This window comes from Falco peregrinus, chromosome 2 (assembly GCF_023634155.1).
Source record: "Falco peregrinus isolate bFalPer1 chromosome 2, bFalPer1.pri, whole genome shotgun sequence".
In the NCBI taxonomy this organism is placed as follows: domain Eukaryota; kingdom Metazoa; phylum Chordata; class Aves; order Falconiformes; family Falconidae; genus Falco; species Falco peregrinus.
This window is the reverse complement of record NC_073722.1, coordinates 38,449,049-38,462,229: the sequence shown is the minus strand read 5'-3', so window position 1 is coordinate 38,462,229 and position 13,181 is coordinate 38,449,049. Positions and strand designations below refer to the sequence as shown.

Below are 13,181 nucleotides of genomic sequence, written 5' to 3'. Positions count from 1 at the left end.
TGGTGTTAACTATACAGTAAGAACATTTATTTTATGTCAACACTTGTAAAAGAAGTCTCTTCCAAGTCAGATGATTTGATATATAAATCAAAGCCACCGTATGTTTTTCTTTTAGTCTGTCTATACTGAGCTCAATTTATACAACATAAATGATTCTTTCTGAAACAAAATTACAAATTAAAACATAACAAAATACACAAAATTGACTGGACCCTAAGTTTAATTCACTGAAAGAATTCTTCTTTCCTCCGATCACCTTGAACTCCGCTCTTCCCCACCGTTATCCTCATCCTTCTGCTTGGCCATGAATTTCTGTAGAAATAAAGGCAGCCAATGAAATTATACTGCTGTGTTATTCCTCAGCTGCAACAAGATCATGCTCTAAACCAGTGCAAAGTTCACAAAGGCACTGGCCAAAAGCCACCCTGCTCTCTATGCTGGTAACACGCGATTTGTACTGAAAAACATTTAGTTTTGCTCGCAAACTGACCCCCACACAGCCACCAAGCAGTGAAGCTCCCGAGTGGAGTGCGGCAAAATATTTATTGGGTATCAGGATTTCACACTGTGACAGACACCAGTGTCTGCTCATGAAATATAAAATAGTTATTCAATATTCCCCACAGGCCGCGTATTCATGACACCTACCTTACAACAGCCTATGTCGATAAATACCTTCCCAGTTCTCTACCCCTCACACCGGCATCTCACCCAGAAGGGGCTGCCTCTCCCCACCGGATGGGGACACAGCAAGATGTGCTGCTGAGGGCTGAGGGGAGTTTTGATCCCAAACTTCAGTTTTCTGGTTGACAAAGTGACCTTTTGGTCATTTTATATCTGCAAGATATTTCAGCCAATCTGCGGTTTCAGCAAGCCAGGAAATCTGACAAAACCATGCTTTCGGACACCTGCACAGTTTTTAAAAATCATTTCTTAAAAATGAAGGGAAGGTAACAGCTATCCTCCCCATGCCTTCCCAGGTAAGGAAGGCTTTATGTAGCTGATGAGTAATTTAACAGTGTCTGTGTCCAAGTTTTAAACTAAACCCCCTTGAAGTATTAAGACGAGCTCCCTGCACCACTAGGAAATTAGTATCACTCATTAAAGCAACCATTTTTAGAACGGTAATTCTCTGCACCCCTGTGTGTTTGGAGAAGCTCGAGCATTACCTCCATGTTTTGCTGATGAAGCAGTGTCTTGCAGTGATTTTTCACAGACGTTTCATCTGCGTAGAACAGCGAGCAGATCTGACAGAAAAAGCCAGCCTTTGGAAGGAGGTAATCCAAATCTGAAGAGACAGCACACAACATTCACATGAACAAAACACAGCTTTGAAACAGCCCATTAACAAAACACAGCTTTCAAAAATATTTAAAAATTGGATTCCTTTAGCCAAATCTGTACAATTTGCTATTACTGGGAGGGAGTTTGTTAAGTTTTTTCAGTATTCCAAAAATTGGGGGTTTAATCCAAGTTGGTTACCTGCCCTACTTCAATAAACAGAGGACACAATTTTCTGCGAACAGGGCAAATGACCTTCTGGATCTGAAGTTCACTGCAACTACCTCAGCGTCTTTTGGCCTTGAAAGTATTATTATATACCACTCTTGCCGAGTTTAACCTCTGTCCTGCAGCACGTTACACAAGCATTTTCTGTCGCAGAGATTATCACACAAGCCATCAGGCAAGGATCTGTATTTTCCTAGCAACTTCTTTTACAGTTCAAGTGTTGTCAGTAGTTTTACAGAAAAGTATTTTAGATTAGGATCTTCGAAAATATATATATATGCACACACACATAGAATTATAGTACCTCGAGCTGGAAGGGATCCACAAGGATCATCAAGTCCAACTCCCTGCTCCTCACAGAACTGCCTAAAACTAAACAGTTTTTAAAATTATGTAAGCAGTTCCTTCATTTCTATACGTTGCAAGTTGGTAATAAAACTCCTAACAGAATTAGAACAGTAAGCAGATATTACACTGCACTGTGCTAATTATAAATACGTTAGCCTACATTTGTAAATTTTAGGAAAAAAGAACTTTTCATTTTGGTGCTGCTATCGAGCCAACAGCAGAAACTTGTCAAACATGCGTTTGTAGGACCCAAGATTAAAAAACCACAAAGCAAAACAAAAAACCAAATCACAAAACCCACCAGATTATGGGCCATGACTTTAAAGTTAAATGTGGTAACAAGGCAAAGGAGGTGTTTTCAAAGGGGCAAAAAAGCTGTCTTCCGGCAAGAAAAGTATGGAGCATTTGGGGTGGGGTTTGGTTTTGTTTTGGGTTTTTTTGGTTTTACCTTTTGGAGCACTCTGCGTCTTCGATAGATCTGAAGACGCCATTTTCTTCCGCTTAGACTCGGGTTCTTTATCTCCTGATCCCAGCTGATCTACTGGAGGCCATAAATGCATGTTAAAGAAAAGTATCTGCTAGTTTAAACACATATTCTATAGAGCTATAACAGCTCGTTACTGCTTCAAACACACACCATCTGTACGGGCCTTGCTGTTTTCTCCACTGTTTGGTTTGGTCTTTCCATAGAGCAATTTTCAGGAATGCCTGACATCAGCAGTCCTGCAGGTAAGGCTTCCAAATACAGCCCCGGTGCTGTGGTGAGCGACCCCAAAAGCACTCCTGACCACACAGCACTCTTCACAGACGTACCACTGCCGCTCTCAGCTACCGTCCTCTACCCTCTTATCAACAGCTTCAAACCAACTTTGTGATGATGATCCCAAAAATCTCAAACTTCTTTATAATACAAGCTACCAAACTTCATGAATTAATCCAGCTGAAGGTCCAACAGCTGGATTAATCTAGCTCCAGGTCTGACAGCAGTATTCAGCATCATTACAGAACCAGCCAAAACCAACAGAATAAAATTATCAGATTAATCAGCTCTAAGGAAAGATCAAACCCAACATTTTAAGATTTTTTCTGGAGACAAGGAGTTTGACAGTCTCCTCCATTACAAGATAAATAAGGTCTTTGGGGTTTAGACTACTGAAGCAGTCTGACTGGCAGGTGAAGAGTCACACATCAAAAACATCTGGTTTCTTTCTAATTCTATATTCAAATATTTATCTAGGTATCAACATATCCTAAATAAAGCTAATGCAACAAATCGTTTGCCCTAACAACGAACCCAGGATGCTGTCGAAGGAACGCAATGGGCAGCATCAGTCTCTTGCACCCCAAGATGCTTTAGCAGATTTTGCTGTACCCACTCTTTTGCCTGCAATTTCTATTATACAAAGAGGAACTAAAATCACTTATTTACTGTGTATCAAATACATTTATTACAACGTGTCACTACCAGTTAGATCAGAAATCAACTCAAGGGCTTGAATATTTTAAGAGGTCTTTTTACAGCTGACTTTCTAACAGAAGGTATTTTGCATTTTCACTAAATGCTTTTGTTAATCACAGGGAAACTTATGTTCTGTAACAGTACAAGATTAAAACAATATATAACATTTAAGTAATTTTGGGGGTGCATACAATCAACTAATCCTTTTCCTAATGTTTATAGAAACTGAAGTTTAAAATACTCTGTTTTAAGTAAGAGATCTGCTGCTTCTGCAACTCCTCCACATCTGCACTAGTCAGCTTGCTCCTGCTAGGCAATAGGCATGAGATGGGAGAGAAGCTTTTCCAAAACACCAGAACAAAAGGTGCTGTGTCAGTGCTCAGCTGCATCAGCAGAGGCAGAAAGAGAACTCGATATTTGTGGAAGACATCACATAGATCCTTCCTTTACCCACGCTTTGGCCAAAACTCTTCTTGTGTATCAGTTATATATAGCCCTCCCTACTTGGCTCTGCGTCAGGACTTTTTTTAACCCTTTGCTAATTCCACAATGCAGATGATGTTCTACATTCTTTCCTTTAGACCCTGTTTGGAAGCTGTTACGTCTTTGTACCAGTTAGTCTATTTCAGGGGTCCTCAAACTTTTTAAACCGGGGGCCAGCGCGCGGATGCAGTGGCAGGCAGTCATCTGCGGCTGCTTGGTTTCCCCCTCCAACCCCCAGCGGGGGGGTCTGTAAATACCGGGGGCCGGATTGAGGACCCTGGGGGCCGTATCCTGCCCGTGGGCAGTAGTTTGAGGACCCCTGGTCTATTTCATTTGACTTACCTGTTTTAATGAAGTTTGGCCCTGTAATTAAAGGCTATATATAATCTCTACAGCGTTAGGTAGTCTCCATTTTTTTCCCCAGCATCTCTTTCATTAATTTTGTCAAATATTTGTTTTTTTCAGTTCCCTCTATTTGCTACAAGGATCTCCTTGTGCGTGGCACTGATTATGAGCATCTTATTTTTTATTTCCCCTCTAGAACCTATGAAAGATTCCTTACCTTTTGACTTTGAGATTGCAATCATTTCTTCTTCTGGACTCGTATCTCCTAGAATTTCCATTTCTTCTGGTCCTGCAACAGCAACAATATCCTCCTCTTCTGGTCCTGCAATGGCAGCAATTTCCTCCTCTTCTGGTCCTGCAACAGCAACAATGTCTTCATCATCTTCATCTTCATTCAGATTTTTCTCTGGGCAAGTATTTTCTTCTTCCTCATCCTCCTCTCCAACTTCGTCTACTGTAACAAAGTTTAGCTCCTCTTTTAGACGATTGAAATCTGCCAGAAAATCATCTTCATCTTCATTAACTTCATCCAAAGTCACTAGAGGATTATCTTCATTGTCCTCTTGTATTTCATCAACCGTCACTAAAGCGCTGGGATCATCGGGCACCTGCGAGGAAGCACAATCTCCAGTATCCTCAGCGGCCACTTTATCATCCTCCCTGTGTTTCAGCACATCCTCAATATTCAAGTCTGCAGGTTCATTCAGGGGCAGCTCTTCAACTTCACCAATTTCATCTACAGTTACCAAGGGTTCAGCTTTCAAAACCCGCTCCTCGAAAACTGACCCAGGGACATCTTTATGAGAACTAAAGTCCTCCTGCTCAGATATCTCATCCAAAGTAACAAGCGACTGTGGATCCTTTACTGCTTCTGACATAAGTTCTTCCTCCTCCATCACTTCATCCACAACAACGAGGCCCTGTGGGTCACTCAGCGCTTCTAAATTCACAACTCCCATTAGCTGTGCAGCCACATCCTCATCCTCACCGATTTCATCCAAAGTGACAAAAGAGTGTTCACTTTCAGCGATGCGTGCCACAGAGCTCTTCCCTTTCCTTCTCTTGGAACTAGGCTCAGAAGAATTGTTTTTAGCACCATCTTTTCTCTTACCCCTTGGTGGATTTCGCCGTGTTTTAACAGGAGACTCAATTTCCTCTACCACCTCATCCACAGTAACAAATTCATCCAGGTTAAATGGAAACAGCTCTTCTTCCTAGAAAGTGTAAAAATGTGAATATAACAAAATTTAACATTCACACACTGACACAAACACCTCCATCCACAGGGTGCCTATGGAAAAATCTCTACACGCTGAAGCTGCCTCAAGGGGGGAACAAAAAAAAAATGCAACTTGAGGGTAGAAACAAATTTTCAGGCCTTCAGTCTCACATAGAAGTTTTCATTATCAGCATTTGTGTTAAGTAAGTGGATTTAACTCAGAAACTCAAAGCATTTTTCAAAAACACAGTGGGTGAACAGACAAAAATGTATGTCTATTAAACGAACCAGGTCGATGCCCTGAATACTCGTGATTTTTGCACTCGCAGGAAGACTAGTGAAAATCTGAATACCTCCAGAGCATCCTTCAAAAATACTATTACCTTGTGTCAGTATCTCATTCTCTTCCCTAGGTATATGCTGTTGGCTGCTGCTACAGAACAGGAGCCTACATCAGATGTTTTGATCCAGCAAAGTCATTCTGTATCCTGATGACTACTCAACTGTTCCATCTTGCCTCTTTGGTTTCAATTTCCTAACAAATGGCTCCAGCTTTCTGGAAAACGCCTTAATGATTTTTTTTATGCTTAAGAGGGCAGAGCCTGACCTTTTCTAATTCTCCTCAGTCAGCAGCATGCTCTTACTGGACCATGTCCTGCATCTAAAACTCCTCCTACCCTGCAGTTTGACCATGCCAGCTCCCATCAGGGCTCACACAATTTATTCTAGGGCAACTGCAAAGAATTAGAAGCAATTTAATGCCGTAGATAGCTGAAAGCATCTGGAGGAGGATGTATGGATAGATACTGAATTTAAGAAAAGACTGAATTAACCCTGAATTACTTTTAGGTTATTTGATTAGACAGCAGTCATGTTTTTTGACTACAGTATTATAATTTGTTCACTATAAAATAGCTACACGCTTATAATCAGGATGGCAGGATAAGGCAGAAAAGATGGGTACTTGAAGCCAATGAGTAAATTAATTTCAGACAGTAAAATGCACCCAAATATCCATTCCACCCCAAATTATGTATTCAATTTCTTCAATGAATGAGTCTGAATTATTTTTATTCTCCCCCAAAAAATATTCATCCCGCTGCCAAATACCAGTCGGTATTCCACACAAGAATGAAAAAACTCTTGTCAAAGAAGAACTTTTAAGGCCAAGGCAAGATAAACTCCTCTGTAATCTGAGTAAGTTTGCAGCTAAGAAATACCTTTTTTCCAGCAGAAAAAGTAATCTGAAATTCAAAGGCTACATGGCTTTTCTTCCCTTTCTTTTTCAAAAAGCTAACAAATACCAGAAATAACGCATGCCTCCACCACATTCTGATGCAGAAACTTGAATATTTAATGCAAATATGACCATGGCGAAGAAAAAGGAAGTATCTGGTTATATTTCAACTGAAATCAAACATTACTGCATTCTTCCTTCCATGAAAAGGAGAACACAGATCTTGGTTCTCATCAGCTATAACAGTGAGGAATAAAGCAGTAAGAAGTAGCTGGCATTACAAAGCCTTTTTTCAAAGGCTGCAGAATTTCCCCTTGGGGATTAACACACACATCCAGAACCTCAGTTGTGAAAGTGTTCTCTATTACCATCGCCACCACCAACTTCACAAACACACTGTGCTGGTGATGCAGAAAGTTTATATGGATTAAGATTAGTAAAAGGATGTAGGGCTCCAAACTTTATCCCAGAAATCCATTTTCCATAAGGATCCACTACTTACCTGGTAGATCTTTGATTTGATCCTGTAATGCTACTTCTACAAACTCATCAATACGGGCTTTTATTACCTTCTTTCTGCTTTTCTCTCCCAAAGCCCAAGCTATCTCAGAGAGAGAGGGGGTATCTCTTTTCACCTTCACATAAGAATGCGGGCTTTTTAGCAGCTGAGCCTACAGACTCCCAAGCTGATCTTCAAACCAACACTGCACCAAAAACGTGCAGTAATCCTTGCTCTGCAGAACCCACTTGGAAATACACCTCTGCGTAGAGAGGGTACCATGGATGGAGATGTTCTAACTACCTCCTGTTGTACAAAATCATTTGTAAGGGGCTAGAGGAATTCAGCCTTCCTTCCCTCTTCTCACAAGTGTGATGACAAACACAGATCTCATGCAGGTAGCTGGGGATCCAAATAGTTAATGTGTTCTTTCTCAAATAACATCCGAGACTAAAAAAACCACCTCCTTTTAACACTCACTTCTTGAATTAAGTTTCTCTTCCAAATGACTTGACCTTATAGCTTTATGCCCATAGTCCATAACAGCCAGTAATACAAAAAATTCTCTAGGGAAGGATGCTAAAGATTCTTAGCGTACGCACACACACTTTCAAGACAATCTGTATGTTAAGTTCAGTTGTGGTTGTATCCTTACCTCCTTTTGTTTTGCACTGCTGCTAGTGTCACTTTTTGAAGCTTTAGCACTGCCACCAACAGAAGCCTGCAAAATCAGACAAAAGTTCACATGAAACCAGTTAAGCCAACTAACCCGTCCACAAGAGAAAAAAATAATATTAAAAAAAAATCCGCTATTTTTTCCCTTAATGAACTTTTTTAGGTTGTCCAGATTGCTGCTTCTGATCACATGCTTGGCAAATACAGATCTAAGCCAACCGTCAGCGGTAGAGTCCAGGCATACAGTCTCTAGCAACAAGTCACAGGTAATACCTTGCTTAGTAGCCTCTTTTCAGTAACCAGTGTCTGTGTAGGACTTGACAAAGCAAATATCAGCTCACAAAAGGACAGAAAGCTTATTAATTCCCATTCAGAACTAATCCAAGAACATAAAGTTATGACACTCAATAAAAGACTCACTTCAAAAATACCTTCCTGCATTTTTTTCCAAGTAGCATTTTCAAACCAGTTACATACTTGCGTTGCACACACTGCATCTAAAAGCAACTGGTTGCCCGCCATCTCGCTATTCCAACTTGTCTGTTGGCCCAAACCAGCTGAGTGATTTATGGAAAAGGGAAGGGGAACATAATCTCATTGTCCCATACTCAACATCTGAGAGAAGCATGGAGTTAGTTACTGATCAGGCACACTGAACCGGCCTTCCTGCCCTCCTCACCTTATTGCTGCTGTTGTCTTTCTTCATGCTGGATGATCTACTCTCTCCCTCTTGAGACTGTTTTGAACTAGCCCTAGATTCCTCTCGTGAGTCCTTCTCTTGCTGAGATGAATTCCTCCCATTGCCTCCCTTTCCATCAACAACAGAACTTCTGTTCACTTTACATTTGCCGCTGCCATCGCCCAGGCTTGATCGGCTGTTACCAGGTTTCGGGTGACCTGCTTCTTTTGATGCGATGTTCTTCTCCACTGCTGCTTGGCCCTGGGTCTCAGGTTTCAAAGGAGCTCTCTGTTCCCCTCCTTTACACAGGGAAGGCTCTTTTCTCTGTACTGGAACCCTTGACTTTGATATATCCGGAAGAGACACCACTGCCTTTAAAATCGTTCTCCCAACAGAGGAAAATTCCTTGACAGATAAAGAAGAGTTTAACGTAACTGCTTTGTGGGCTTCATCAGTTTTTGCTGGTCCTGCTCCTTTATTTTGATGGGCTTTGATTAAACTTCCCTCGTTGTTCTCATTGACAGCATTTGCATCATCTTCCACAACAGCCCCAACCTTGGCCACAGATTGTTCAAGTTTCTTCTCTGCCTCTGCCCCAGTCTTGACCAAAAAGTTTTCAGGGTTCTCCTCCACAGCTCTTCCAGCTCTGAATGCAGGCTCTTCTGGTTTCGTCTCTCTGTCGGCTCCAGCTACATCCAGTTTCTTCTCCATGGCCACCCCAGTTCTAAGCACAGGTTTCTTCTCCGCTATCGGAGTTACAGACATTTCATGTTCGGTTCTCACAGCATCAGAAACAGGATTTTTTTCAGGAGCATCCAACTTGTTGTCTGTTTGTGTGACAACTGATGACACCACCTCCACCGAAGCTGCGTCAGAATCAGGGGGCACCGCTCCAGGGACGGCCCCTGTTGATTCCCACGCTGCCGGCTTCACAGCACAACCTGACGGCACGTCTTCAGCCTTACCCACATCGGACAACTCTTCTGGCAATTCAATGGCAGGAGCAGGCAACTCTTCATCTTCTGCTTTAATTTCCTCCTCTGATGCAGCTACGACAGCAGGTTCGAACAGCTCTAGTTCAGCATTATCTTTAACTGCCTCTTCTTTCTCCACACTGGAAGGCAGCAGCAGCATCTCTTCTGACTTCGCTTCAGACGATTCGGTGTCAGCAAACTTGATAGATGCCACAGTAACTTCAACTCCAGCATCCGCTTCCTCCACAGGCGTTTCTGCCAGTCTTGCAGCAGACCCCCTTACTGCTCTTTCAAGATGGGACTCAGAGGGCTCTATCTGTACTGCTGACATCTCGTCTTTGACATTAGAGATGGAAATGGGTCCTTTCTTTGCCACACTAGGCTCTACTGGAGGATTAGCAGCTGCTGTTTGCACCACTCCTGATCCCTCTGGATATTTTTTCAAGCCAGAGCTAAATGCATTTAAAAAAAACAGAAGAAATCAAACTATGTTGAGAATTCTACAGTTAGCAGAAACCTCTTGACGCCAATGGTGGGGGACTTCCTGATGCATTAGTGCTTAGCATTTGGAAATCTAGCCTATCAGTGTTAAAATGGTTAACAACATTGAGGCGAATAGCTGATTAGTTTTATGCTTCTGTTTAATCCACCTCAGTATATCGCAAGCCTCTTACACTTTGAATTGTGTTACTTGCAGTCAGACCTCTCAAGGTAGCAGTCACTACAGGTGTACCCCGTCACCTCAGCACTGACATGGACTCCTAAAATTTAGATCCCCTGATGCAAGGCAGACTGTGAAAGTGCATGTACAGCAAAAATACATGCCCCAGTCTCTCTGTATAAAGGAATTACCAGAGTTTTGCTATGTTTGAAGACAGCAGACGCTGCAGTCACTAACCAAGAGAACTCTTCCAGTAGCTAGGAGTCTGAAGTTTGATCTTTTGGGGTTTTTTTTTAGTTCACGTTTGGGGGGAGCGAGGGGTTGCTTTGTTTTTAAACCACATTGACCTCGCACAATAGCGGGGAACACAACACATGCACAGAAGCTCCTTTTGGCCAGGCTCTGTTTGCACTGTATAATCCCACTGTCAGCTCCCAGGATAATAAAGCCCAAGATGACAATGCAGAGGATAGCACTTTTCAGAGAACTTCAGTTACAGGAAGTGCATTATTCTTCTCTGAAAGAAAGAATCCTCCATAGATGATCTTGGGAGACACTGAAATCAGAGATGTCTGTGCCCCTTTTCCCACAATGCTCGAGAAAATGAGCATCCCAACACCTCATGCATCTCTAGATGGAAAGGTGGCAGAATACCAATGCTGACAATCTCGCTAAGTGTCAAAACAAACACAAAAGCAGCAAACACACATAATTAATCGGTGGTTATGCACAACGGAGCAGCCTGCGCTATGGTTTCTCAGAACCTATGTTTATGAAAAAAGGGTGCACATTTGTATAAACCCTCATGAAAAAAAAAACAAGCAGAGAAGGCTGCCATTTTGGTAATACCCCCAGCATGATGTTCAGCAAGAAAATGGAAGGCTAGATCAAATGGAACTCAGCGCTGACAAAAATGTTAAGTCCTGAAGTAGCCAGATGCGAGGGTTAACGAGACAAAGACACAATACATGGAGTCAACAGAAAGATGAAAACAGGCAAACTCAGTTAACATCTGTGCTACGCAAGCACAGCAGAAACACCAATCTCGAAGGTTTCCTCCAGGCCCAAGGGCACTGTCCTCTGCTGCTACAAAATGCGAGAGGAGAGAGAAGAAGGGATATGAATTCTGCCTCAAAATCTTTCACAACACCAATTTAAAACTGGCACAGATGTAATACATCATGACAATGCATCAGATGGATACCTGCAGCACGATATGAGGGCACTCCTCCCCTAGCAAAGCAGCAAGGCTGCAGCATTTTGCTTGAGCAATGGAGTGTTGTGTGCTCCCGGCAGTGCCCCACAAAGCGCCGGGAACCCCCTTCAGAGCCCGAGCAGCTCAGCTCACAGCAACTGAAGCTGTATGAAAGAAAAAGCAACCTCACTCATTCCAACATCCTGCTCATCTCTAACAGGCTCCTCAGACCTGTAATCAATTTAAACTTGTTACTTGCAAATGTTTTGGGGTAAGCATTCCTCATGAGTGGCTCTGCCGTCAGGGCTGATCTGCTAGGGCTGATCTGCTTTTTATGCCACAGTATTGGTTTACTCAGTCACAACACAGAAGATACTTTGACACCAATTAAACATTGTTTGTGCTCCAAAAGAAAAACCCATTTTCTCTTCTATTTGAGCATCCTACAGACCATTGAGATTAAAGTCTCATGTGTCTGCGCAGCAAAGCGCTACCTGGGTAAGTCAGAGCCCAAAGCCCAGAAGGGCAGCTCTGAAAGCCCACCTTTGTCGCTGATGCATAGAAAGCTTAATTAGATACAAGCTCAAACACCTTGCCAAACTGTACCCACTCCATAGCCTCTGTTTATACATTTTCTGCAGGGAATGGAAAAACGTCAGTGAACACTGGAACCATACACTAACTACAAAGCTTACAGCGAGTAGCACATGCGTATTATCCTCTACATAATTCAAATAAGGTATTAGTCTCTGAAGCCTCAGGACTTCGCATATCCTTTCAGGCCAACACCCACCCTGTGCCTTTCACAAAGCCCTGGGCTAGTCCAAAATATACAGAGAGATTCAAACCAGACTGCAAATCAGTGGAAGGAGAGCTCTGCAGAGGCAGTGATGCGCAGAGATAAAGATGAGGGAGCCTGACAAAGCTGAAGGCGCTTAAAAGACCTGTTAGGCATTGGGAAAGAAACAGCCCATAGACCTGCAAGACGCATTTCCTGCACCGAAGTTAGCATAAAAGGTGAAACCAACAGTACCTGGTGCTCAGTTTCTGCACAGGATGTCCCTGCGTAAGCTGCCGTACGCAGCCAGCACTGCCTGAGTTAGCAAGGGAAAGTCTGGGAGAGTTCAGCCCTAGAAATGCCAGCACAGAGGCTGTATCGCAGGAGAGACACAACTCACTTGCTACATGTCAGCTCAGGATTAAAAATAGTAGTGGGATGGTCCTCAAGTCCTAACCTGGACAAGAAAAGTTTCAGCTATTTTAGCTGAGGAAAACAAATCCCAACAAAACACATCAGCATCCTTGAAAAGAGCAGAGGCATTCACATAAACACGTCAGTCACCTCAGCCGCGAAGTCAGATGAGCTACCTACTAGGGCTGGATGACAAATGAGCTTCCAGAAGCATCCCTAAGGTTTTTTTAAGATCACCTCATCATCCCAGGCAACCCAGAGGGCAGCCCATTCTGCTCCCCAAATTTTGCTAGTCCTTCCCTCCCCAGAAACACATGACAAGGTCTTCATATATAAATATTTAAGGTATTTTCTGCTTCTTATAAAATGTAACGAAAAAAGATAATCAGTCAAGTCACAAAGGCTCGCAAGATGACAGTTGTCTTGGACAAGGAGAACGTGTCTAGTGTTATCTGTAGGGAAAAATGTCGGTTTTCCCATTGTTGATCAGCCACAGCAGGATGCTGAGCAGCAGCTAGGATGCAGGTAAGACTCACTTGTTTTGGTTAATTACCGCTGCTCACTAAAGCCCACCGGCCCGGAATCAAAAAGGTTACCTGCACGTCTACCTACATGTGAGTCACAGACAGTTTAGAAACTGAACGCTTCCAAAATCAACTAGGGTCTGAGTAGAAGTTTTGTGAAATGAGGAGTGCCTAACTTTGGA

General features: G+C 42.6%; 1 protein-coding gene across 5 annotated transcripts in view; it reads right to left on the bottom strand.

Annotated features, from left to right (window-relative positions):
• Positions 1-13,181, bottom strand: part of ZNF638 (zinc finger protein 638) — a 66,377-nt gene continuing 53,196 nt past the window's right edge. For 4 of the 5 annotated variants that reach the window (XM_055794203.1, XM_055794200.1, XM_055794202.1 and 1 more), the window contains exons 21-26: positions 8,454-9,879; positions 7,755-7,820; positions 4,362-5,358; positions 2,306-2,398; positions 1,170-1,288; positions 1-312 (exon numbers count right to left, since the gene is read on the bottom strand). In XM_055794203.1, the coding sequence (XP_055650178.1) occupies positions 253-312; positions 1,170-1,288; positions 2,306-2,398; positions 4,362-5,358; positions 7,755-7,820; positions 8,454-9,879 (2,761 nt within the window). In that variant the 3' untranslated portion in view covers positions 1-252. The remainder of the gene's footprint in view (positions 313-1,169; positions 1,289-2,305; positions 2,399-4,361; positions 5,359-7,754; positions 7,821-8,453; positions 9,880-13,181) is intronic. The other variant, XM_055794201.1, reaches the window with a different exon arrangement.